The sequence below is a fragment of the Schistocerca americana genome, chromosome 3 (genome assembly GCF_021461395.2).
Source record: "Schistocerca americana isolate TAMUIC-IGC-003095 chromosome 3, iqSchAmer2.1, whole genome shotgun sequence".
NCBI lineage: Eukaryota > Metazoa > Arthropoda > Insecta > Orthoptera > Acrididae > Schistocerca > Schistocerca americana.
Genome location: NC_060121.1, coordinates 758,406,359 through 758,431,629, shown reverse-complemented (window position 1 = coordinate 758,431,629; position 25,271 = coordinate 758,406,359). Strand labels below are relative to the sequence as shown.

The 25,271-nt window shown below is 47.2% G+C and overlaps 1 protein-coding gene across 1 annotated transcript in view; it reads left to right on the top strand.

The window, feature by feature from the left end:
• The window catches only part of LOC124606897 (attractin), a 289,667-nt gene that overhangs the window by 10,175 nt on the left and 254,221 nt on the right, over positions 1-25,271 (top strand). Inside the window, exons 2-3 of the mRNA XM_047138997.1 lie at positions 181-384; positions 7,624-7,752. Coding sequence (XP_046994953.1) covers positions 181-384; positions 7,624-7,752 — 333 coding nt within the window. The remainder of the gene's footprint in view (positions 1-180; positions 385-7,623; positions 7,753-25,271) is intronic.

Sequence of the window (25,271 nt, the reverse complement as noted above, 5' to 3'; positions counted from 1 at the left end):
TACTCCCCCTCTCCCTCCCCGCTCCCCGTTACTTGTTTCTGCTCGTGGTCCTTGGTTACCAAAGCTGTGTTGTAGCATTGTTCATTGTTTGTCTTTATAATAGTTGTTCATACAGAAAACATTACTTGTTTATTGAAATAATAATTTAACTTAGTTATGCTTGTTGGAATTTATTTTTAGATTACCAGACACATCAGGTCATATACATGATGGTCATGGAAATTACTCAATTGATGTGAAATGTAGTTGGCTTGTAGATGCAGGTGGTATACCCAATACCACAATCCGATTGCATCTCGAGGAGTTTGCCACTGAATGCGGCTGGGATCATTTGTATATATTTGATGGCGACAGTGTCGATGCGCCCTTGCTTGCTGTGTTCAGGTAAGTATTCTCTGCAATAGTGTAGAGTGTAACTCTCAGTGCTGAGGACAAGAATGAAATGTGAGAAGATTAATTATCGATTGACTTATTTTTAATTGTTTATGTCTGTGGCTACAAGCTGTAGGTGAGGATGATTGGCTCTTCAGAGAATGGTTACAATGAAGTGAAGAGACTGTTTCTTCCATTTATTAATAGATTTGTTTTTCTGTCTTAGTTGTAATGACAATTTGGGCTATTGGTGTCTAGTTTTGAACATGTCCATTCTTTATGCAAGTTCCTACTACACACAGTTATCTGTTGGACATTAGAGGAATGTAAATGAAGTATTTGACGGGCGCCATCTTACGCACTTCAGCATAGCATAGCATAGCATTAGTATGCTTAGTCTTTGGATTCTTGTTCATGGATAATATGGAGATAAAATGGAACATAAGTTGTTCCACAGATTAACAGTGTGAACCTGAGGAAGTCTTCTAATTTGTCGACAAATGAGGCTGCTGCTGAAGCAAGGCCAATAGTCAGGCAAAGCATGAAAATATACACTTAGTCTTAAAATTACAAGCAAATAAGAACAAAGTGAAGGCAGAACTGGACAGAAAATGTCTTTCAAAAAGCATGGAAAGGCAGTTATTGGTCACCTCCTGTTAGATGACAGTGTGCAGAGACAGCATCCCCTCTTGTGCTCACGTTTTCTTTCATTTCTGTTGGGTGAGCATTGTTGGGAAGATCCACATGCACGGTTACTGCTTAGCATTTTTTCAAACTTGTCCAGCGGTGTTTGGCCACCAGAATAGAAGTTAAGATACTTGAGAATGTTTACTATTAATTTTATTTCTTTAATTTGTTCCACTTATGCTGGGTTTTGTACTCTTACCTGGAGTGCACCTGTGCTCTAGGGCTAACATCTTTAACTAGTAATCAAAAGTCTGGGGTTCGAGCTTTGCACTGCTTAAATTTCGAATAAAAATCGTCACTATTGGCAGCCAGATACTTTGGGTATAAGAAGTCGCCCACATTCTGCCGGCAGCCTTTTCAAAAAGGGCAGAGGAGGGGACAGAGGTTCAGGCCATTCTTTTCGCCTTGGGGTGGGAAACTGCCCCCAAGGGCGGAAGAATCAGCTATGATCAATGGCATCAGGATGCAGAAAGCAATGGAAAAAAAAATGCATTAAAGACACACTTATGTGTATCCACAGGACACATGGCTTGTAATTGAAAAAAGAGTCGTGATGATCTCTTCATTGGCATAAGCTTCCAGACTAGTCCCCTATTCAGATTTCTGGGAGGGGCTGCCGAAGGGGAATTGATCATGAGAAAATGGTAGAATAATCAACAAAAGAGTAACTTTCTGTGAGTCAGGATGTTGAATGTTAGACGTTTGAAAGCGGTAGGGAAACTAGAAGACCTGAAAAAGGGAAATGCAATGGCTCATTAGAGATATAGTGGGGGTCAGTGAAGTAACTTGGAAAGAAGACAAGGATTTCTGGTTAGACAAGTATAGAGTAATGTCAACAGGAGCATAAAATGGTATAAGGAGAGTAGAATTCATCATGAATAGGAAGGTTGGGCAAAGTGTGAACAGTTCAGTGAAAGGGTTGTTCTCATCAGAATGAACAGCAAAGCAACACCATCAACAATAGTTCACTCCCCAAGAGGCTCACTGCTCTTTGGCAGGTTCATTATTGGCTAACTCCCCCCCCAGCCTTTGCAGCACCTTTTCCCTTCTGTGCTGCATGTCTAGCCTCCTGCTGTTCTTTTTCTCCTCCCTTGGGGAACATGTCTGGCATGCTTGGGGAAATGTGCTCTGCACTTTCAGTAGTTGATGTCAGAAAAGTATCTACAGTGTTTTTTGTTACTTTTTTCTTTCTTCATTCTTCTTCCCCTATCCTTCCTCCACCTTCCAGCCCATGCGTATAACGCATAACAGGTGACTGGGTAATGCATAATTCCTAGCTCTGGGTTGACAGGTAGGGTTCTCATGTACTCTCTGGTACAGGCCAGGCCCAGGGAGGGGTGACTACCTGATCTATCTACCTTCCCAAATTGCCAATTGTCCCACTGTCAGATGTGTGGGAGGTGTGACCTGAGTTATGAACAATCACCTAAGATGGATGCGCCCCCTTCTGAAGGAGTCCCCCAGTTGGAAGGAGTGTGCCATTGGAGACATTGGCAGTCATGGGGGATTTTCTTGCAATGAGCCAGTCACCTTCTTTATAGTCAACGTCTATGAAACGTAAATGGAATGAGGCAGACGATTCAAAGACACTCCCAGCTGCACCACGGTTCCTCATGGTTTCACATAGTGAAGACTGTCAGTCCTTTGCTTCAGTAAATCAGTTTATTATTGAGAAAGGTGTTGATGCAAATGCTTGCCCTGTGAAATCCTGTGCTTGTTTATGCAATGGGACTTTGGTTTTTGTAGACCACTTCCGATTCTCAAGCACAACTGATTGCAGCTTCTCTCCTCCACAACTATCCGGTTCATGTCAAATGCTGAGTTCTACCCATGATGTAAATTTACACTAGGCTGCTCGATGGTCTGACTGAGACAGAAATCCAAACATATCTCTCTGATCTGGGTGTCATCGCAGACCATTGGGTGATGAAAATGGTAGGTGTCTCCGTAGTGCCTACAAGCAATCTTTTTCTCACTTTTGATAGAGTGATGCCTCTGTCAAAGATCAAAGCAGGTTGTGAAATTATCACCATCAGGCTGTACATTCCGAACCCGATGTGCTGCTACCAGTGTCATCATTACAACCACACTCGAGTGCCCTGTCGACACCTGGCCAAATATATCACCTATTGTAGGGATGTTTACGAGTGTGATTGTCCACCACCTCCTCCCCGCTGTGTCAACTGCAATGATGACCATGCCACTGCCGTCAGAGATTGCCCCATGTATCTTGATGAGTGGGCTGTCCAGGAGATCCAGCTGAAGGAAGAAGTGCCTTACCCGGTCGCTCGCAAGTTCTTGGCTAGTTGAAAACCCTTCGTTTTACAATTCAACACTGTGGTTGTAAAATCGCCTAGTGTTACGGTAGCTGCCCCATCTCCTCCAACTGTGCAACAAGCCATCAGACTTTTGCCTCAGAGGGCAAAGTCACCCACTACACAACCAGCAGGCCAGAAAGGACAGGAGGAATACTCCCACAAAGACTTCCTATGTCCCGCCAGCCAACCAACATCTGAGTCTCCCTCGGCCAACTGGAAAGTCTCCAAGAAGTCAAACAAAGGCAAACGGTCTTCTCCTTAGCCAACTCAGAGATCCTCTCCAAAGGTGTTGCCATGTGATCCACTCGTCTGGCCAACGTCCATGTCGCTGGTGCACACTGCCAACCATTTTCTGCCCTAGACTTGACAGACCGACAGAAGAAGAATGATGACGCCTCTGTAGATCTCGTGGAGCATGATCCTCCATTCTCTGTGCGTGAGTCTTCAAAGCTAGTGTTCGGCGGCCTCCTAGGTGACAATACTTCATTTTTTCCCTCCTCCCCTTTCCCTGTCCTGACTCACCTCCAATGGAACAATCGCTGTGTTCGATCCAACAAAGAGAACTTACGGCTGCTCTTAGAATCACAGCATCTGCTTGTTCTCTGCTCCCAGGAAACAAAATTGCATACTCATGACTGTTTTGAGCTCCAAAGTTCTTTCCAGTCCACTTTTACCTTCACCCCCACCCCCAAGGACGGCATTCCATCTCGTGTGGGAGTCATGATGCTCATCTGGGCTGACATTCATAGTCCACTCATCTCTCTGACAACCTGGCTTCAAGCTGTTGCAGTTCGCCTTTTCCTTCCTCAGATCACCTTTTCCCTTTGTACCATTTGCATCCCTCTGTCATTCGGTGTCACGAGGGCAGACTTCCTCCAGCTTATTGGGAAACTCCCTCATCCCTTTCTGCTGCTCGGTGACAGTAATGTGCACCATCCCCTTTGGGCTCGCCCAGAACCTGTCGCAGAGGTGTGTGCTTGGCTAACCTTCTCAATCAGTTTAACTTCATCTGCCTTAACACGGGAACATCCAAGTTCCTCTCATACACCACACTCACCTATTCCCATTTGGACCTCTCCTTCTGCTCTGTCCAGCTTGCCATTGTGTCAAGGGGTCCATTTTCTTTGACACATAGTCGAGCAACCATTTGCCGTGTGCTATCCATTTGCTGACTCCTATCCCACCTACATGCACAACCAACTGGAGGCTTTACTCCTCCCCAGTGACCTTCGACAAACCGTATTACCCCACTTGTAATGACCAGGTAGAATATCTTACAAAAGTTACCCTCACTGCTGCAGAAAGTTCCATTCATTGCACTTCCTCTTTACCACGCCGTGTCCCGGTCCCTTGGTGGACTGGGGCATGGCGCAGTGCCATTCGCAAGTGGAGACGTGCTCTCCACGTTTTTCACTGTCATCCTACGGTGGCAAACTACATTCATTACAAACAGTTGCATGCACAGTGTCATCTTGTTCTTCGGGATAGCAAAAAAGTTAGCTGGATTTCACTTACTACTTCTTTTAACAGTCTCGTTCCCTCTTCCATCGTGTGGGCCAACCTCCAGCGCTCTCTGGAGACCAATGGCCAATGCCCAATTCGTGGCCTGTCGATGTCATAGTGTACCCTATTGCTATCTCCAACACCTGGGGAACGACGATAATGGAATGTAGTCGAATTAAGTCGGGTGATGCTGAGGGAATTAGATTAGGAAATGAGACACTTAAAGTAGTAAAGGAGTTTTGCTATTTGGGGAGCTAAATAACTGATGATGGTCGAAGTAGAGAGGATATAAAATGTAGACTGGCAATGGCAAGGAAAGCGTTTCTGAAGAAGAGAAATTTGTTAACATCGAGTATAGATTTAAGTGTCAGGAAGTCGTTTCTGAAAGTATTTGTATGGAGTGTAGTCATGTATGGAAGTGAAACATGGACGATAACTAGTTTGGACAAGAAGAGAATAGAAGCTTTCGAAATGTGGTGCTACAGAAGAATGCTGAAGATGAGGTGGGTAGATCATATAACTAATGAGGAGGTGTTGAAAAGGATTGGGGAGAAGAGGAGTTTGTGGCACAACTTGACTAGAACAGGGGATCGGTTGGTAGGACATGTTCTGAGGCATCAAGGGATCACCAATTTAGTACTGGAGGGCAGTGTGGAGGGTAAAAATCATAGAGGGAGACCAAGAGATGAATACACTAAGCAGATTCAGAAGGATGTAGGCTGCAGTGGGTACTAGGAGATGAAGCAGCTTGCACAGGATAGAGTAGCATGGAGAGCTGCATCAAACCAGTCTCAGGACTGAAGACCACAACAACAACACCTGGGGCTATTATTTTGTGAAGATTTCCAGCTGCTCCCACTGTCACCCTACCTTCTTCAATCAGGAACGAGTGGAAGAGGCTCAGACAATATCCTTCTCTACTCAAAATTGTGAGTGCTACAATGCTGCCTTTACTATGAAGGAGCTAGATCATGCTCTCACTTCATCCCAATCCTCCACCCCAGGGTTGGACGATGTTCACATTCGGATGTTGTAGAACCTCTCTGGCGGGCAAGCACTTTCTCCTTCATACTTGTAATCGCATCTGGGCAGAGGCATGTTTCCCCAGGCGCTGGCGTGAAGCCACTGTCATACGCATACCTAAGCCCAGTAAGGATGAACACCGTCTTTTTAGTTATTGCCCCATTTCTCTCACCAGCTGTGTTTGCAAGGTGATGGAATATATGATTCGTGACCGGCTGGTATGGTGGCTCGAGTCTCGCAATTTACTGACCACTGCACAATGTGGATTTCGAGCACGCCATTCTGCAGTTGACTGTCTTGTCACCCATAAACCCATGTTATGAATGGTTTTGTGTGGAAACACCAGACTGTGGCTATGTTTCTTGATCAGGAGGAAGCCTACGACACCTGCTGGAGGACTGGTATCCTCCGTACTCTCTACACGTGGGGCTTATGTGGTCACATGCCCCATTTCCTTCAGGAATTTTTAAATGGCCAAGTTTTCAAGGTGCGTGTGGGTTCTGCATTATCAGGACACCTTTATCCAGGAAAATGGCGTGCCTCAGGGTTCCGTCCTGAGTGTCACTCTCTTTGATGTTGCCATTAACCCTGTTAAGGCCTATCTTTGCAGTTCACCTTGGTCTTCTTGAGTGGTGTCTTCAGGGATGTCTCAATCATCTTGAGTCATGGAGTATCAACAGTGGCTTTCGCTTTGCCACTGACAAAACCATTTGTATAAATTTATGGCGGTGCAATTGGTTTCTTCCACCATCTTTATGGCTTGGATACGTTGCTCTTCCGTTTGTTGAAACTATGAAATTTCTGGGGCTCATGCTCAATAGGAAACTTTCTTGGTCCTTCCTGGCTGCCCGCTGTACGTGGTCCCTCAATGGCCTACGTGTCCTCAGTGGTACTTCCTGGTGAGCGGATCAGACCACCCTCCAACCCATTGTCCGTTCAAAACTAGGCTATTGGTATTTTGTTTAGGCATCCGCACGTCCGTCCATCTTACTCCGTCTCCATACAGTCCACCTTCGTGGCATCTGTTTGGCCATTGGTGCCTTTTACAGTAGCCCGGTTGAGAGTCTGCATGCAGAAGCTGCTGAATTACTGCTGTCATACCGCTGTGACTTCATCCTCAACAAATTGTTGGGACAGAAGAGCACCGGTGCTACAGACAAAAGCTACAGATGAAAGTTAATAATTTGGTGTACTGGTAAGGTAAGGAATGAGGAGGGTCTCCACAGAATCGGCGAGGAAAGGAGTATATGGAAAGCACTGACAAGGAGAACAGATTTAAGACATCAGGGAATAACTTCCATAGTATAGAGGGAGTTGTAGAGGGTGAAAACTGTTCAGAACAACAGAGATTAGAATACACCAAGCAAATAATTTAGGACATAGGTTGCAAGTGCTACCCTGAAGATAAAAAGATTGGCACAGAAGAGGTGGGCCACATGAAACCAGTCAGAAAATTGATTACTCAGAATAATAATGAGAATTACATGCTAACTAGTACTGAAACTGCGTGACCTAACAAATGACTGATCTGCTGCCTCTAAATGTGAACATTAAAATTCTTCATTTATTTGATTAAAATTAAAGACAGATTACACAGGAGGGGGAAAATCTTGAGGGGAAACTTAGATAATGGTTCATATAATGACCGCTGTGTATCCTAATTATTTGTAAGAGCTTCTTGACAGAAAATGTTAACATGAATTGTGTAATTCTGTTTCAGTGGTCTTATGTACAAAGATGGTTATACCATCAGAAAAATTCCAGAAGTGGTAGCAAAGTCTGGTTCAGCTTTATTGCATTTTTACAGTGATGTTGCGTACAACATGACAGGATTCAATATTTCCTATAGGTAAGATAAACTACTTCTAATGGTAATATTTTTCATGATGCAGTAGTTTTACACATTCAGTTGTATAAAGTCTGATCAGGATTATTGTCACCGGGAGAATGGTACGACAAATATTTGCTTGATGGTTATTTTGTTTATTGTGAAAGCTCTTTTGTGCATCTATGTTTATAAACTTACACAAAAGATTTAATTTCATTCACAGTAATTTCATAATCGGCTAGTTTCATCATAAGAAAATAACTTTCCTGTGTTTACGTGGTGTTGCTGAGCACAACCTGTGTTTACTATTTTAGCACATCATCCTTCTCTCTTCTCCATTTTAGTAAGCAGGTAATTGTACACTTGATTGCACTAAAAGTGATGGCAGAAAATTACATCCGGTATTGAAGTGTGGTACACTACGGTCACAGCATCCCATTTTTGCAGATTATATTCAGAACTTGCTGAAGGGAAAGTACAGTGTGAAATATTATGCAAAACTGGTCTTGTCTAAAACTGTGAAATGATGGATAACACAATATTATGGTACGGGAGAATCCAGCAGGCATGTAGAAACTAGATGTTGGTGTGGTAAGTCTTTCCGCTCCCGGGATTGGAATGACTCCTTACCCTCTCCCTTAAACCCCACTTCCTTTCGTCTTCCCCTCTCCTTCCCTCTTTCCTGATGAGGCAACAGTTTGTTGCGAAAGCTTGAAGTTTGTGTGTATGTTTGTGTTTGTTTGTGTGTCGACCTGCCAGCGCTTTCGTTCGGTAAGTCACCTCATCTTTGTTTTTAATATTTTTATAGATAAAAACAATGAATGCAGTAAAGTAAATAATATTTGCTAGGAGTCACGTGGTGACCACAATGGCACCAAAATGAAAATGACAGACACAAGTCTGAAATACTGAATTTAGTCGTCTGAAATTGTTTCGCTGTGGGAGAGCATAATATGATCCCATATTCCCTCTTTTTCGGTCATCGTATGAACTTTGAAATGACAGATATTTAGATGAATGATCACAGAATAGAAAAGCTACTATAGTCCCTCTGTAGTGGAAAGGCATGGGGACAGATGAGATACCTATGAGATTCTAAGGTGCTCTTCAAGGCTGTTCACAGATGATGATCAGAAGGTAGAAACACCAGAATACAGTAACAATTTGCAAAGCATTGATGAATGGTGCAGGGACTGGCAGTCAACCCTGAATATAAATAAAAGTGACATATTGTGCATTCGTAGGAAAAGAAATCCACAACTGTACAACTACACTATTGGTGACAAATTGCCAGAAAGAGAAACTACTGTAATGTGTCTAGGAGTATCTACGAGGGTTATTCCAAAAGTAAGGTCCGATTCGCCGTAACTATTGAAATTTGGCGCCAATGACAAAACACGCATGCGCGCCGACTCCCGGCAAGCCTTGCGTGTCAAACGCCGCCATTCGCTTTGTTACTGTTGCTGAGTGTAGTTCACAGTGTCACTTTACAATGTTTAAGACAATTGATCAGCCCGCCGATTGTGAAGTAAGGGCAGTGATACGGTTTTTGTCTGCAAGAAACAATTCAGCGACGGAAATCCATCGGCAGATTACTGAAGTGTACGGTCCTAACATAATGAGCGACAGTAAAGTGCGCAAGTGGGTGCGAGCTTTTAATGAAGGACGGGATAATGTGCACGATGAACCACGGTGTGGCCGACCATCAGTGATTTCAGACGATTTGGTGAATGCGGTTGACAAAAAAATTCGTGAAGATCGCCGATTCACTATTACAGACGTAGACATGCATTTTCCGAATGTGAGTAGAACAACTTTGTACAGAATTGTGTCTGAACATTTGAAGTTTCACAAATTGTGTGCCCGTTGGGTTCCCAGGCTGCTTACTGAGCCCCAACGAATGAAAAGAATGGCTTTTGCTCTTGATTTTTTGGAGCGATATCATAAGGAAGGTGACAGTCTTTTAGACAATGTTGTCACAGGGGATGAGACATGGGTTTCTCACATCACTCCAGAGTCTAAACGTCAGTCAATGCAATGGCGTCACACGTCATTGCCAGTCAAGGTCAAGGCAAAGCAGACAATCTCAACACGTAAGGTTATGGCGACTGTGTTCTGGGATAGACGTGGAGTATTGTTAGTCGACTTTATGGAGAGAGGAACAACGATTAATAAAGCCGCCTACTGCGCTACCCTGACTAAACTTCGACGTGCAATCCAGAATAAGCGACGTGGTCTTTTGTCGTCTGGAATCTTGTTGTTGCATGACAATGCCAGACCCCACACTGCAAATGAAACGCAAGCTCTGATCAAGAAATTTGGATGGGAACAGATGGACCATCCTCCTTACAGTCCGGACCTGGCGCCAAGTGATTTCCACCTGTTCCGTTACTTAAAGGAGTTTCTCGGCGGCAAGCGCTTCCACACAGATGATGAAGTGAAAGAAGCAGTTAAGGACTGGTTATCGTCACAGGCGGCCGATTTCTATAACATGGGCATTCAAAAGCTTGTTGAACGATGTGACAAATGTTTAAATAAGTATGGAAGTTATGTAGAAAAATAGATAAAGATGTAAGGAATGTAAATAAAACAATTGTTTTGAAAAAACATTTTAGTTTTGATTTTTTTTTTTTTTTTTTTTTATAACCGGACCTTACTTTTGGAATAACCCTCGTATAAGGAATGACCTTAACAATAGAAAAAGCAGATGCCAGACTGAGATTCATAGGTAGAATCATAAGAGAATATAATTAATTCACTAAGGAAATGGCTTACGAGGCCCTTGTTTGCCAGATTTTCAAGTATTGTTCATCAACTTAGGACCTCTACCAGGCAGGACTGAGAAGAGAGAGAGAAAGTCCAGTGAAGAGAAGCACATTTCATCATGGGATTGTGTAGTCCATGTTAGTGTGTCACAGAGAAGCTCAACAAACCCCAGTGGCAGATGCTGCAAGAGAGGCATTGTATATCATGGAGTACTGTTGAAATTTCAAGTGAGTACTTTCTGGAAAGAGTTGTCCTACGCACATCTCACAAAATGATCAGAATGACAAAATTTGAGATAGTAGAGTTAATACAGAGGCTTACTGAAAATCATTCTTCCCATGCACTATTTGTGAGTGGAACAGGGAAAGGGGGACGGGGAGGGAGGGGGGGGATTAGTCAGTGGTACCAGAAGTACTCTCTGCCACACAGTGTCAGGTAGATTGTGAAGTATTGATGTAGATGTAGAAGTGGAATTCAACCTGAATTCTCCTGTTGCAGAGTTGCTTATTAGTCCACTGACCTGAGTACAAAATCACTATACGAGGGCTATCCACAAAGTACATTACATTTTGGAATTAAAAATAAATAAAGTACTGGAAATTTTTTTAATTATATACAGATGAAAGCCACACCTAAATACTACTTTTCTACATAGTTGCCATTTAAATTAAGGCACTTATTGTAACGATGGACGAGCTTGGAAATTCCTTCGTCGTAAAATTCGGTCGCCTGCGCCTTCAACCACGTGGCGACTGTCTTTTGGGACAGAAAAGGTGTGATTTTTGTGGATTTCCTGGAAAGAGGCGCTACAAAAAACTCTCAAAGGTATTGCCAAACTCGGCACAACCTCAGAAGAGCAATACAAAACAAGTGCAGGGGAAAGTTGGGCTCAAAGATCTTGCTGATTCACGACAACGCCCGGGCCCACACGGCAAATGCCACTCGTGAAGTTCTCGAATCTTTTAAGTGGGAGTTGTTTCCTCATCCGTCGTCCCCCCTGCGGGTCCGGGGTAAGAATAGGCCCGAGGCATTCCTGCCTGTCGTAAGAGGCGACTAAAAGGAGTTTTAACCGTTTTGGCCTTCCATGTGATGGTCCCCCTTGGGGTTTGACCTCAATTTTTCAAAATTCTACAGAAGTACGAGCCTTTTGGGGAAGGACGTTTTACGTGGTGTCTCCCTGGTCCTCAGTGCACTAAGACCTTGGCACTCAGCATTGTAACGGCGTTGTAACCACACCCACTATTCCTCAAATTGGGCCTAAACGCCTGATGGGTTGCACAAGTTACGCCCATAGTGCATCCCCATCTGCACCTACGATCATGATGGACTTTCCATGGCACCCAAAATCCAGCTTGGTAGCCAGCCCGTTGTGGTGGGGTCGTCTTGTACCCTCTAGGTTGTAGCCCCCCTGACAACACAGGGATCGTACTGCCGATACCCGAGCTGCACCCTCCCCACGTCGGCCAAGGAGTAGATGCCCGTCTCCTTGGGGCATCAGGACTCCCAGCAACGGTCATCCTGCCAGGTGGCCCTTGCTGAGGCTGGGTGGCGCCCGTGGGGAGAGCCCCTGGTCGGAGTGGGTGGTATCGGGGCGGACGTTTCGCAGATGAAACGTCAACATGTATCGGGTCGCTCTGCGGCCGAGTCTTTTAAAAAGAAAGGTACTGTCTCTGGTTCAGGTTCTCCTGCCCCTTCCCCCTTGGCCACTCCCTGGGAGGAAGGAAAGGCCCGCCGGCTTGGGGCGAAGTACTTCCCCCGCTATTTAGTCTGTTCTCGGACCAATGGGGGGACGTTCGCCACCTCCAAGCCCATGTTCTTTGTCCAGCACATCGAGGACATCTTCGGGGAAATCGAGGCTCTCAGTAAAATGCGTTCGGGGTCCGTTCTTATAAAGACCACCTCCGCCACTCAGTCGGCGGCGCTCCAGGCGTGCGACTGACTAGGGGACATCCCAGTGTCCATTGTCCCGCATCTGGCACTGAATAGGACGCAGGGGGTTATTTTTCATCGGGACCTCCTGCTGCAATCTGATGAGCTCAGGGCCAACCTGGAGCGCTGAGGCGTGCATTTCGTCCGGCGAGTCCAGCGCAGCCCCAAAGACCGTCGCATCGACACCGGGGCCTTTATCCTCGCCTTCGAGGGGGACGTTCTCCCGGAGAAGGTAAATGTGATGTGCTACCGGTGCGACGTGCGACCTTACGTCCCGCCTTCTATGCGCTGCTTTCGGTGTTTGCGCTTTGGGCACATGTCGTCACGGTGTGAGGCTGAAACCCTTTGTGGCGATTGTGGACGTCCTCTTCGTGAGGAACATACATGCACCCCACCACCTCGGTGCGTCAATTGTCCTGGCATCCACTCGCCTAGATCTTTAGACTGCCCCGCGTATCAGATGGAGAAGAAGATCCTTGAATTAAAAACTTTGGATCGCCTCTCTTATTCTGAGGCCAGGAAAAAGTATGACCGCCTCCATCCCGTGACGTTGACAACTTTGTTTGCCTCAGTCGTGTCCACTCCTTCCACAGTATCCTCACCCCTATCCTGTCCCCCCTCCACCTCCTCACCCCATCCGGGGTCTATGCCTCCGCCTCCCAAATCCCTCCCTTCCAAATCCTCCTCCCTCGCGGCCCCTGTCCCCTCTGCCCCAGGGACCACCCTTCCTCCTCCTCCCCCTCCGCCGCCTGAGAAGCGATCCTCTTCTCAGGTGTCCATCGGGGAAACGTTCCGGACCCCGGCTTCTGAGGTCCGGCATTCCAAAATGGACCCCGCGCGTGAGGACCTTCTTCGGGTCCAGCCCACCATCGCCGTGCCACATCAGACTTCCCAGAAGGCCTCCAAGAAGTAGTCTTTATCCCCCTCTCCACCCCGGCGCGTTTCGTCTGGCTCTCCATCCGTGAGTCGCTGCTCCCGGCCGTCCTCAGTTTCGCCGGGACGCTCTGCTGCCAGGCGCTCAGCTGGCCTCTCGTCGGCGAATGATGCTGCCCCTCCTACGCAACCCGGGAAAGCGGCCGCAGCTGGCGATGACTCGATGGAACAGGATCCGCCTCCCGCCAGTTGTAGCATTGTTCCCTCGAAACCTGGCCCTCCGCGGCCGTCGAGGTGACCAGCTCTTCACCTGTTTCGTTCCCCCTTTCTTTCTGACTAGCGACGGCTTTGTTACGTTGGAACATAAGAGGTATTCAATCTAATCAGGAGGAATTACAACTGCTCCTCCGCTTGCACTGTCCGCTCGTCCTTGGTCTCCAGGAAACCAAGTTGCGCCCAACTGACCGTATTGCTTTTACCCACTATACCTCGGAGCGGTCTGACCTCACCCCTGTGGACGGTATTCCAGCTCATGGTGGGGTCATGTTGCTCGTTCGAGACGATGTCTATTACCATCCCATCCCATTGACCACTCCACTCCAAGCAATAGCTGTCCGTATTACTCTTTCTGCCTTTACTTTTTCCGTTTGTACCGTCTGCACTCCATCGTCATCCGCAGTTAGTCGGGCTAACATGTTGCACCAGATTGATCAGCTTCCTCCGCCGTTTTTATTGTTTGGCGACTTCAATGCCCATCATTCCCTTTGGGGCTCTCCTGCATCCTGTCCGAAAGGCTCCCTCTTGGCGGATGTCTTCAACCATCTCAATCTTGTCTGCCTCAATACTGGCACCCCGACTTTCCTCTTGGACTCTACTCATACCTACTCCCACTTGGACCTCTTGATCTGTTCTACCACTCTTGCCCGTCGGTTCGAGTGGTATGTCCTTTCTGACACCTATTCGAGTGACCACTTCCCCTGTGTCGTTCATCTCCTGCACCACACCCCATCCCCACGTCCTTCAAGCTGGAACATACCGAAAGCTGACTGAGGACTTTACTCCTCCCTGGCGACCTTTCCGGACCAAGTTTTTCTCAGTTGTGACAGTCAGGTCGAATACCTCACGGCTGTTATCATCCATGCTGCCGAACGTTCCATTCCTCTTACTACCTCTTCTTCACGTCGCGTTTCCGTCCCCTGGTGGAATGAGGCTTGTAGAGACACTATCCGTGCTTGACGACGTGCTTTACGCACCTTTCGCCGCCATCCTACGTTGGCGAATTGTATTGGATACAAACGACTCCGAGCGCAATGCCGTAGAGTCATCAAAGACTGCAAAAAATCTTGTTGGGCCTCTTTCACCAGCTCCTTTAACAGTTTGACTCCCTCTTCTGTCGTCTGGGGTGGCCTGCGCCGGCTGTCGGGCATTAAGGCCCACTCCTCGGTACCTGGCCTGACTTCAGGTAATGAGGTCCTTGTTGATCCTGTGGATGTCTCCAACGCCTTCGTCCGCTTTTTCGCGGAGGTTTCAAGCTCCGCCTATTACCACCCTGCCTTCCTTCCCAGGAAAGAGGCAGAAGAGGCTCGGCGACCTTCCTTCCACTCGCTGAATCTGGAAAATTATAATGCCCCCTTTACTATGCGGGAACTCGAACGTGCACTTGCACTGTCCCGGTCCTCCGCTCCGGGGCCAGATGCCATTCACGTTCAGATGGTGGCCCATCTTTCTCCGGCAGGCAAAAGCTTCCTTCTTCGTACCTACAATTGCGTCTGGACCGAAGGTCAAGTCCCCATGTGTTGGCGTGACGCCGTCGTTGTTCCTATACCCAAACCCGGGAAGGATAGACACCTTCCTTCTAGTTACCGTCCCATTTCTCTTACAAGCTGTGTCTGTAAGGTGATGGAGCGCATGGTTAACGCTCGGTTAGTTTGGATTCTCGAATCTCGACGGCTACTTACCAATGTTCAATGCCGCTTTCGTCGCCGCCGCTCCACTGTTGACCACCTTGTGACCTTGGTCGACATTCATCATGAACAACTTTTTGCGAAAGCGCCAAACGGTAGCCGTGTTCTTCGATTTGGAGAAGGCTTATGATACCTGTTGGAGAGGAGGTATCCTCCGCACTATGCACAGGTGGGGTCTCCGCAGTCGCCTGCCCCTTTTTATTGATTCCTTTTTAACAGATCGAAAGTTTAGGGTACGTGTGGGTTCCGTATTGTCCGACGTCTTCCTCCAGGAGAACGGAGTGCCTCAGGGCTCCGTCTTGAGCGTAGCCCTTTTTGCCATAGCGATCAATCCAATTATGGATTGCATTCCACCTAATGTCTCAGGCTCTCTTTTTGTCAATGACTTCGCGATCTACTGCAGTGCCCAGAGAACATGCCTCCTGGAGCGCTGCCTTCAGCGTTTTCTAGACAGCCTATACTCGTGGAGTGTGGCAAATGGCTTCCGGTTCTCTGAAGAGAAGATGGTTTGCATCAACTTTTGGCGATATAAAGCGTTCCTTCCGCCATCCTTACATCTCGGTCCCGTTGTTCTCCCATTCGTGGAAACAACTAAGTTTCTAGGGCTCACACTGGACAGGAAACTTTGTTGGTCTCCGCACGTCTCTTATTTGGCTGCCCGTTGTACACGTTCCCTTAATGTCCTCAGAGTTCTTAGTGGTTCATCCTGGGGAGCGGATGGCACTGTCCTGCTTCGCTTGTATCGGTCCATAGTCCGATCAAAGCTGGATTATGGGAGCCTCGTCTACTCGTCTGCTTGGCCATCCCTGTTACGCCGTCTCAACTCCATCCACCATTGGGTGTTACGTCTTGCGACCGGAGCATTCTACACTAGTCCCGTAGAGAGTCTTTATGCTGAAGCTGCCGAATTACCATTGACCTACCGGCGCGATGTACTGCTTTGTCGGTATGCCTGCCGGCTGTTGTCAATGCCCGACCACCCCTCTTATCAGTCCTTCTTCGCCGATTCTCTCGACAGTCAGTATGGGTTGTATGTGTCTGCCCTGCTGCCCCCCTGGTGTCCGCTTTCGTCGCCTGCTTCGACAATTGGATTTTGCCCTCCCTACCACCTTTAGAGAGGGTGAGAGCCCGACACTACCGTGGCTCCAGGCTCCGGTTCATATTTATCTCGACCTCAGCTCGCTCCCGAAGGAGGGTACTCCGGCTGCAGTGTATTGCTCACGGTTTGTCGAACTTCGTGCGCGACTTGCCAGTCAAACCTTTATTTACACTGATGGCTCCAAAACTGACAATGGTGTCGGCTGTGCCTTTGTCGTCGGGGCCGGCACCTTTAAATACCGGCTCCTCGACTAGTGTTCCAGCTTTACGGCCGAGCTTTTTGCTCTCCATCAGGCTGTTCAGTATGCCCGCCGCTACCGCCATTCATCGTATGTACTCTGCTCTGATTCACTCAATGCTCTTCAGAGCCTTGGAGCTCCATATCCGGTCCATCCCTTGGTGCAACGGATCCAGCAGTCCCTCCATTCTTCTGCTGCTGATGGCTCTCCTGTCAGCTTTCTGTGGGTTCCCGGCCATGTAGGAGTGCCTGGGAATGAGGCTGCTGATGCTGCAGCCAAGGCTGCAGTCCTCCTGCCTCGGCCAGCCTCCCATTGTGTCCCGTCATCTGACATTAGTGGGGTTGTTTGTAGGAGGCTTGTGTCTTTGTGGTGGGATACTTGGTCGTCACTTCAAGGAAACAAGCTCCGGGCAGTAAAACCGTTCCCAACTGCTTGGACAACCTCCTCCCGACCATCTCGGCGAGAAGAGGTCCTTCTGGCCAGGTTGCGGATTGGGCATTGCCGGTTTAGCCACCGCTACCTGCTCTCCGGTGACCCAGCCCCGCAGTGCCCTTGTGGTCATGCATTAACAGTGCGCCATGTTTTATTGTCGTGTCCCCGTTTCAGTCAATCTCGTGTTGTCCTGTCTCTGCCATCTACTTTACAGGGTATTTTAGCTGATGACACTCGAGCAGCTGCTCGTGTTCTTCGTTTCATTACTTTGACTGGCTTGTCCAAAGACATCTAACTCCTTCACTTATTTTATCTGCATCTTTGTAAGAACATTTTCAACCTCAGTTGCCGTTAGCATCAGTTGTACATCAGACCCCAATACTCATTTTCGTTTTATGTGCTTTTTTGAGTTCTTGCTTGTTCCACAAAGTTTTGAAAGTTTCCACCCCAGGTCTGTGGTGAAATCCTAGCAGTTTGTGCACATCAGATTAGTACTGGTAATGGCTACTCATTGTAATTTGTGGCTTCTGACATATGCATATGCAGTTCATTGAAGTTTTGAATTACCAGCTTTGCCTTTCTTTTAAACATTATTATTAGCACTTTCCATTCACATCTGAGTCATTTGTCAGTTGAATAACTTTTGGAGTATTATGATACATATAGGGTAATTGGACAGATAAAAAAATCTATCCACCAAGCGGCAGCAGAACACACGCATAAAAGATTATAATTAGGCAAGCTTTCGGAGCCAGGCTTTCCTTCTCATCCCGTCCAGCAAATTTCCCCTGACCTGCGATTCTAGGGACTCTCCCGAGATCTACCTCTTTTCCTAGACCTCTCCAGTACTCTCTCTTCATCCCTCTTTTATCCCCTTCAACCCTTCTGCCAGAAGGAGGAGCCACTGCCTCCAAAAGCATGCCTAATTATAATCTTTTATGTGTGTGTTCTGCCACTGCTTGGTGAGTAGGTTTTTTAATCTATGCAATTACCTTATTGTGTCAAAATAGATTGTTTCCATTGTTTTCATTCAAAAATATGAGAGGGACAGTTCATGTGGTAGAAATAGTCTTTGTTTCATGACCAGATATTGCCTTCTCCAAGAAACTAGACCCTGACCTTGTGCAATCAACCCCACAAGAAATCATTTTATGGTTGGTAAATTACTTTGTGTATGTAGACAAGGGCAAGACAAGTCATTTTAATATTATGAGAAGGATAGATTTCTACTCACCATATAGCTGAGATTTTGAGTCGTAGATTGACACAACAAAAAGACTGTCGACCAGAAAGACCTTTTTCCAAATTAGACATGTACACAGACACACTCACGTAAAAACAACTCGCACACATTACCCTTTTCTCTGTCTGGCCGTGGCAGCTGGAGACAGGGGTCATGTGTGTGTGTGAGTTGCATTTGCATTAGTTTGTGTGTCTGTGTATGTTGTCTAGTTTGGAAGGAGGTCTTTTTGGCCAAAAGCTAACATGTTTGACAGTTTTTTTGTTGTGCCTGTGTGTGATTCAGCATCTTCACTATATACTGAGGAGCAATCCATTGTTTTCAACAAAAATATTCAATTATTGGTAATATAATGTAAATCGATAGATACTGAGTCAGTCTTTTATTCTCATCCTGTCAGGTAAATCTCCCCTGACCCGAGGTTCTGGGTGAAGTTTCTAAAATGCATCCTTTCCCTAAACCTCTCCAGTCCTTCTCCTTCACCCCTCTTCCCCTCTTCAACTCATCTGCCAGAAGAAGGAGGCACTGACTCTGAAAGCTTGTAAAAGTTAAATCCTTTCATATGTGTGTTCCCCTGCCACCTCTTAGTGAGTAGATTTTTTAATCCTGTCGTAAGAGGCGACTAAAAGGATTCTCACACCTTTCGGTATTTATGTGATGGTCCCCTGTAGGGTTTGACCTCCATTTTTCAAAATTTTCCCATAGAGCGAGTCAAATGGGTAAGGGCATGTTACATGGTGCATTGTGTCCATTGTGCATTGAGATCTTTATCCCACTTTCTCATCGAGGCATTGCAGTCCCACTCATCCTCCATCTCTTGGGTGAGGACACCTTCCTGGATGCGTTTTTCTCTACCCACTGTGCAGTGCCGTTTTTTGCATCGACATTGACCATGGAATTCTTTGCACCTCATATCCAGCATGGTAGCCAGTCCATTATGGTGGGGCCGCCATGTACCATGTTGGTTGTAGCCCCCTGACTCCACAGGGATCGCTCTGCTGATGGCTGCACTGTTAACTCTCCACGTATGCCAAGGAGTAGATGCCCATCACCCTGGGGCATTGGGACTCCCGGCAATGGCTATCCTGCCAGGTGACCTTTGCTGCAGCTGAGTAGCGCCCGTGGGGAGGGCCCCTGGTCGAAGTGGGTGGCATCAGGGCGGATGACGCACAATGAAGCGTAGCATGTCATCACTTGCTGGTGGTCAAACGCCAGTAGTCTCTAAGCTATCCAAGTCTCAGTACAGTGCAGGGAAGTATGATCTTAAACCATTCCCTTCCGTGGCCACACCATGGGAAAAACACCAGGCTAAGGATGGCAGTGAACTTTATTTGCCCTGGTACCTTGTATGTACGAGAGCTGATGGGGAGTCCTTTGTCTTGATGAAGCCTCACTTTTTTGTAGAGCATTTAGAGGACAAGTTTGGGTAGGTGGAGAGCTTGTCCAAAATGCGGTCAGGGTCAGTCTTGATAAAATAGGCATCCTCTGTCCAGTCACGGGCATTATTCGCTTGTTAGAAGCTCGGGGATGTTTCCATTAACATCACGCCTCATAAGAGCTTAAATATGGTCCAGGGTATTGTATTCCACAGGGACTTTCTTTTGCAGTTCGATGACGAGCTGTGCTCCAACTTAGAGCGACAGGGAGTTCATTTCGTCCAGGTTCCTTTCAAAGGGCACAGCCGACTTCATTCCCCATCCCTCCCTAATCGAATGAGACTGATGACCTCGCTGTCTGGTCTCCTCCCCAAAACAACCCAACCCAAATCATTTCGTCCAGCATGTCCTTTGGTGTCCGAGGGATAATCAGGTTGCCACCAGCGCCTTCATCTTGGCCTTTAAGGCTGACACATTACCCGAGAAGGTCAAAGTGATGGTCTACTGCTGTGATGTCAAGCCATGTATACCTCCCCCATTGCACTGCTTTAAGTTCTGGAAGTTCGGCCATATATCTTCCTACTGTACTTCACACGTTGAGATTGTGGACGTCCATCCCATCCCAATACTCCATGTGCCCCGCCTCCCATCTGTGTCAACTACGGAGAGCGTCATTCCCCTTGCTCACGAGACTGCAGGGTTTTACAGCGTGAAAGGGAAATTGTGGAATACAAGATGCTGGACCAACTAGCTTACACTAAGGCTAAGATGAAATTTGAAGGCCTACATCCTGTGGCTGTGACCTTCTCTTATGCCGCCACTAAGAGAACAGTTGTAGCCCCATCAGTTCCGTGAGTTCCAGTTGGCTTTCAGAGTCATAAGAGTACACCTGCCCTCTTGCTGGTGGGGGGACTTCCCTCCCTGTTGCTCCCACCTACCTTGGGAGCGCTATCCCCCCAACCATTGGGGACACCAGTCCCCACTTCTCAGCTGGAGAAGCGTAAGTCTTCTTTGGCTCCTCTTGCTAGGAAGGAGTCCATTGGGTCACTACCTTACCAGGTTTCTACTAGTGGGAAAGATGACACCCGCCAGTGGCTGAAGTACCCAAAAGCAGCTGGTCGTAGGGCTTCACTATCATCCTCCATCCCAGAGACAGAATCATTGGTGCCCTTCCAGCCAAAGAAACCCAAGGATCAGTGAGAGAAATCCAGAAAGAAGACCCCAGAATCAAGGGAATTGTGGTGGCACCCACACCACTGCTGCCTACAAGCTCTGCATCTGAGGATGAGGTAAAGATTCTGACATCCACTGAGGACCTAGATCTCACCAGGCCCTCAGACACAAAGGATATAGCCTGTTCAGGAAATAAGTCGGTGGCGGCAGGTGACCGTGAGGCGTAAATGCCTCATAGTGTTTCATGCTTTCCCAGTCTCATGATCACGTAATCCTCCAGTGGAATTGCGGTGGTTTTTTCCACCACCTGGCTGAGCTACGGCAACTGTTAAGCTTTATACCTGCCTTCTGTATTGCCCTCCAGGAAGCCTGGTTCCTGGCAATGCAGACCCCTGCCCTTCGTGGCTACAGTGGATATTACAAGAACCACAGCGAATATAATATTGCCAAGTGGAGTTTGCATTTATGTCCTGAACTCAGTATGTAGTGAACCTGTGCCCCCCTTCTAACTCCTCTTGAAGCTGTGGCTGTCAGGATATGGGTGACACAGGAAATAACTGTCTGCAACGTATATCTCCCTTTAGATGGTGCTTTACCCCTGAACGAATTGGCTGCACTGATTGATCAACTCCCTAAACCTTTCCTACTTTTGAGAGATTTTAATGCCCATAATGCCTTGTGGAGTAACACCGTGCTTACTGGCCATGGCAGAGATGCTGAAAATTTACTGTCCTAACTTGACCTCTGCTTCTTATACAGGGTGTTACAAAAAGGTATGGTCAAACTTTCAGGAAACATTCCTCACACACAAAGAAAGAAAATATGTTATGTGGACATGTGTCCGGAAACGCTTACTTTCCATGTTAGAGCTCATTTTATTACTTCTTTTCAAATCACATTAATCATGGAATGGAAACACACAGCAACAGAACGTACCAGCGTGACTTCAAACACTTTGTTACAGGAAATGTTCAAAATGTCCTCCGTTAGCGAGGATACATGAATCCACCCTCCGTCGCATGGAATCCCTGATGCGCTGATGTAGCCCTGGAGAATGGCGTATTGTATCACAGCCGTCTACAATACGAGCATGAAGAGTCTCTACATTTGGCTCCGGGGTTGCGTAGACAAGAGCTTTCAAATGCCTCCATACATGAAAGTCAAGAGGGTTGAGGTCAGGAGAGCGTGGAGGCCATGGAATTGGTCCGCCTCTACCAATCCATCGGTCACTGAATCTGTTGTTGAGAAGCGTACGAACACTTCGACTGAAATGTGCATGAGCTCCATTGTGCATGAACCACATGTTGTGTCGTACTTGTAAAGGCACATGTTCTAGCAGCTTAGGTAGAGTATCCCGTATGAAATCATGATAACGTGCTTCATTGAGTGTAGGTGGAAGAACATGGGGCCCAATCAAGACATCACCAACAATGCCTGCCCAAACGTTCACAGAAAATCTGTGTTGATGACGTGATTGCAGAATTGTGTGCGGATTCTCGTCAGCCCACACATGTTGATTGTGAAAATTTAAAATTTGATCACGTTGGAATGAAGCCTCATCCGTAAAGAGAACATTTGCACTGAAATGAGGATTAACACATTGTTGGATGAGCCATTCGCAGAAGTGTACCCGTGGAGGCCAATCAGCTGCTGATAATGCCTGCATATGCTGTACATGATACGGAAACAACTAGTTCTCCCGTAGCACTCTCCATACAGTGACGTGGTCAACGTTACCTTGTACAGCAGCAACTTCTCTGACGCTGACATTAGGGCTATCGTCAACTGCACGAAGAATTGCCTCGTCCAGTGCAGGTGTCCTCGTCGTCCTAGGTCTTCCCCAGTTGCGAGTCATAGGCTGGAATGTTCCGTGCTCCCTAAGACGCCGATCAATTGCTTCGAATGTCTTCCTGTCGGGACACCTTCGTTCTGGAAATTTGTCTCGATACAAACGTACCACGCCACGGCTATTGCCCCGTGCTAATCCAACTCCGCATTTGTAAACATTGCACTGACTGCAAAACCACGTTCGTGATGAACACTAACCTGTTGATGCTACGTACTGATGTGCTTCATGCTAGTACTGTAGAGCAGTGAGTCGCATCTCAACATAAGCACCGAAGTCAACATTACCTTCCTTCAATTGGGCAAACTGGCGGTGAATCAAGGAAGTACAGTACATACTGTCGAAACTAAAATGAGCTCTAACATGGAAATTAAGCGTTTCCGGACACATGTTCACATAACATCTTTTCTTTATTTGTGTGTGAGGAATGTTTCCTGAAAGTTTGGCCGTACCTATTTGTAACACCCTGTATACTATGTCCCCCACACATTTCATTGTGGCTCATGGTAGTTACTCGGCCATTGATTTGTCAATTTGCAGCCCAGGCCTTCTCCCATCTATCCACTGGAGTGCACATGATGACCTGTATGGTAGTGACCAGTTCCCCATATTCCTATCACTCCCCCGGCGTCATGCCCATGGACACTTACCCAGATGGGCTTTAAACAAGGCAGACTGGGAAACATTCACCCCTGCTGTCACCGTTAAATCTCCCCCACACAGTATCATCAATGTCGTGGTTGAGCAGGTGACTATAACGATCGTTTCTGCGGTGGAAAACATGATCCCTTGTTCGTTAGGGTGCCCCCGGTGAAAGACAGTCTGTTGGTGATCGCTGGTGTCGCTGAAGCAATTACAGAGAGTCAACGAGCTCTACAGCAATAAAAGCGGCACCCTTCCCTAGAGCACCTAATAGCCTTTAAGCGGCTCCGTGCTTGTGTTCGCCTGCTTATAAAACGACAGAAACAGGGGAGGTACATGTTGACCATTGGGTGCCATATGCCACCTTCCCAAGTCTGGACGAAGATCAGACGTCTTTTTGGGTACCAGACCCCAACAGGTGTCCCTGTCGTTAACATCAGTGGTGTGCTCTCTAGACACAGATGTGATTGCTGAGCACTTTGCTGAGCAGTATGCTCCAGCCTCTACATTGGAGAACTATCACCCAGCCTTTCGCTCCCTCAAATGGCAGATGGAAATGAAAATCCTCTCGTTCACTACATGCCACAGTGAACCCTATAACGCCCCCTTTCAAGAGTGGGAGCTTCTCAGCGCCCTTGCACATTGCCCTGACACAGCTCCTGGGCCGGATCGGATCCACAGTCAGATGATTAAACATCTTTCGTCTGACTACAAGCAAAATCTCCTTGTCATCTTCAACCAGATCTGGTGCAGTGGCATCTTTCCATCTCAATGGCTGGAGAACACCATCATTCCAGTGCTAAAACCCGGTAAAAATCTACTTGAGTTTGGTAACTATTGGCCCATCAGCCTCACCAATGTTCTACGTAAGCTGCTGGAACGTATGGTGTGTTGGCGGTTGGGTTGGGTCCTGGAGTCATCTGGCCTACTGGCTCCATGTCAGGGCAGCTTCCGCTAGGGTCGCTCTACCAATGATAATCTTATGTCCTTCGAGTCTGCCATCCAAGCAGCCTTTTCCAGACGCCAACACCTGGTTGCCGTCTTTTTTGACTTGCGTAAAGCATGCAACATGACCTGGCGACTTCATATCCTTGCCACATTGTATAAGTAGCGTCTCCAGGGTCCACTGCCGATTTTTGTTCAAAACTTTCTGTTGCTCCATACGTTCAGTGTCCAGATCGATGCTTCCCATGGTTCCTCCCCTTACTCAGGAGAATGGTATTCTGCAGGGCTCCATATTGAGTGTATCTCTATTTTTAGTGGCCATTAATGACTAGCAGCAGCTGTAGGGCCGTTTGTCTCCCCTGCTCTGTATGTGGATGACTTCTGCATTTCTTATTGCTCCTCGTTCTCTAGAACAGCACCTACAGGGAGCCATTCACAAGGTGCAGTCATGGGCTCTAGCCGACGGGTTGCAGTTTTTAGCCGCAAAGTCGTGTGTCTTGCACTTCTGTCGGCGTTGTACCGTTCATCCGGAACCAGAACTTTACCTTAATGATGATCCACTCACTGTAGTAGAGACATACCAATTCTTAGGACTGGTTTTTGACACCTGATTGACTTGGCTACCTCACCTTCGTGAGCTTAAGTGGAAGTGCTGGCGACACTTCAATGCCTTTCACTGTGTGAGCAACACCAACTGGGGTGCAGATCGCTCTACGCTGCTGCAACTCTACAGAGTCTTTGTTCAATCCCGCCTTCACTATGGGAGCCCGGTTTATGGTTTGGTGGTGCCCTCAGTGCTATGTTTACTCAACCCAGTGCACCACTGTGGCATCTGCCTAGTGACGGGAGCTTTTAGAACAAGTCTGGTGACCAGTGTCCTGGTGGAAGCCAGAGTCCCTCGATTGCGGATCCGACGTGCACAACTGCTCGCCAGTTATGTTGCACACGTAGTTCGCCTGAGCATCTGAATTACCGTCTCCTTTTCCGACCCGAGGCAGTTCATCTCCAGCATCGGCG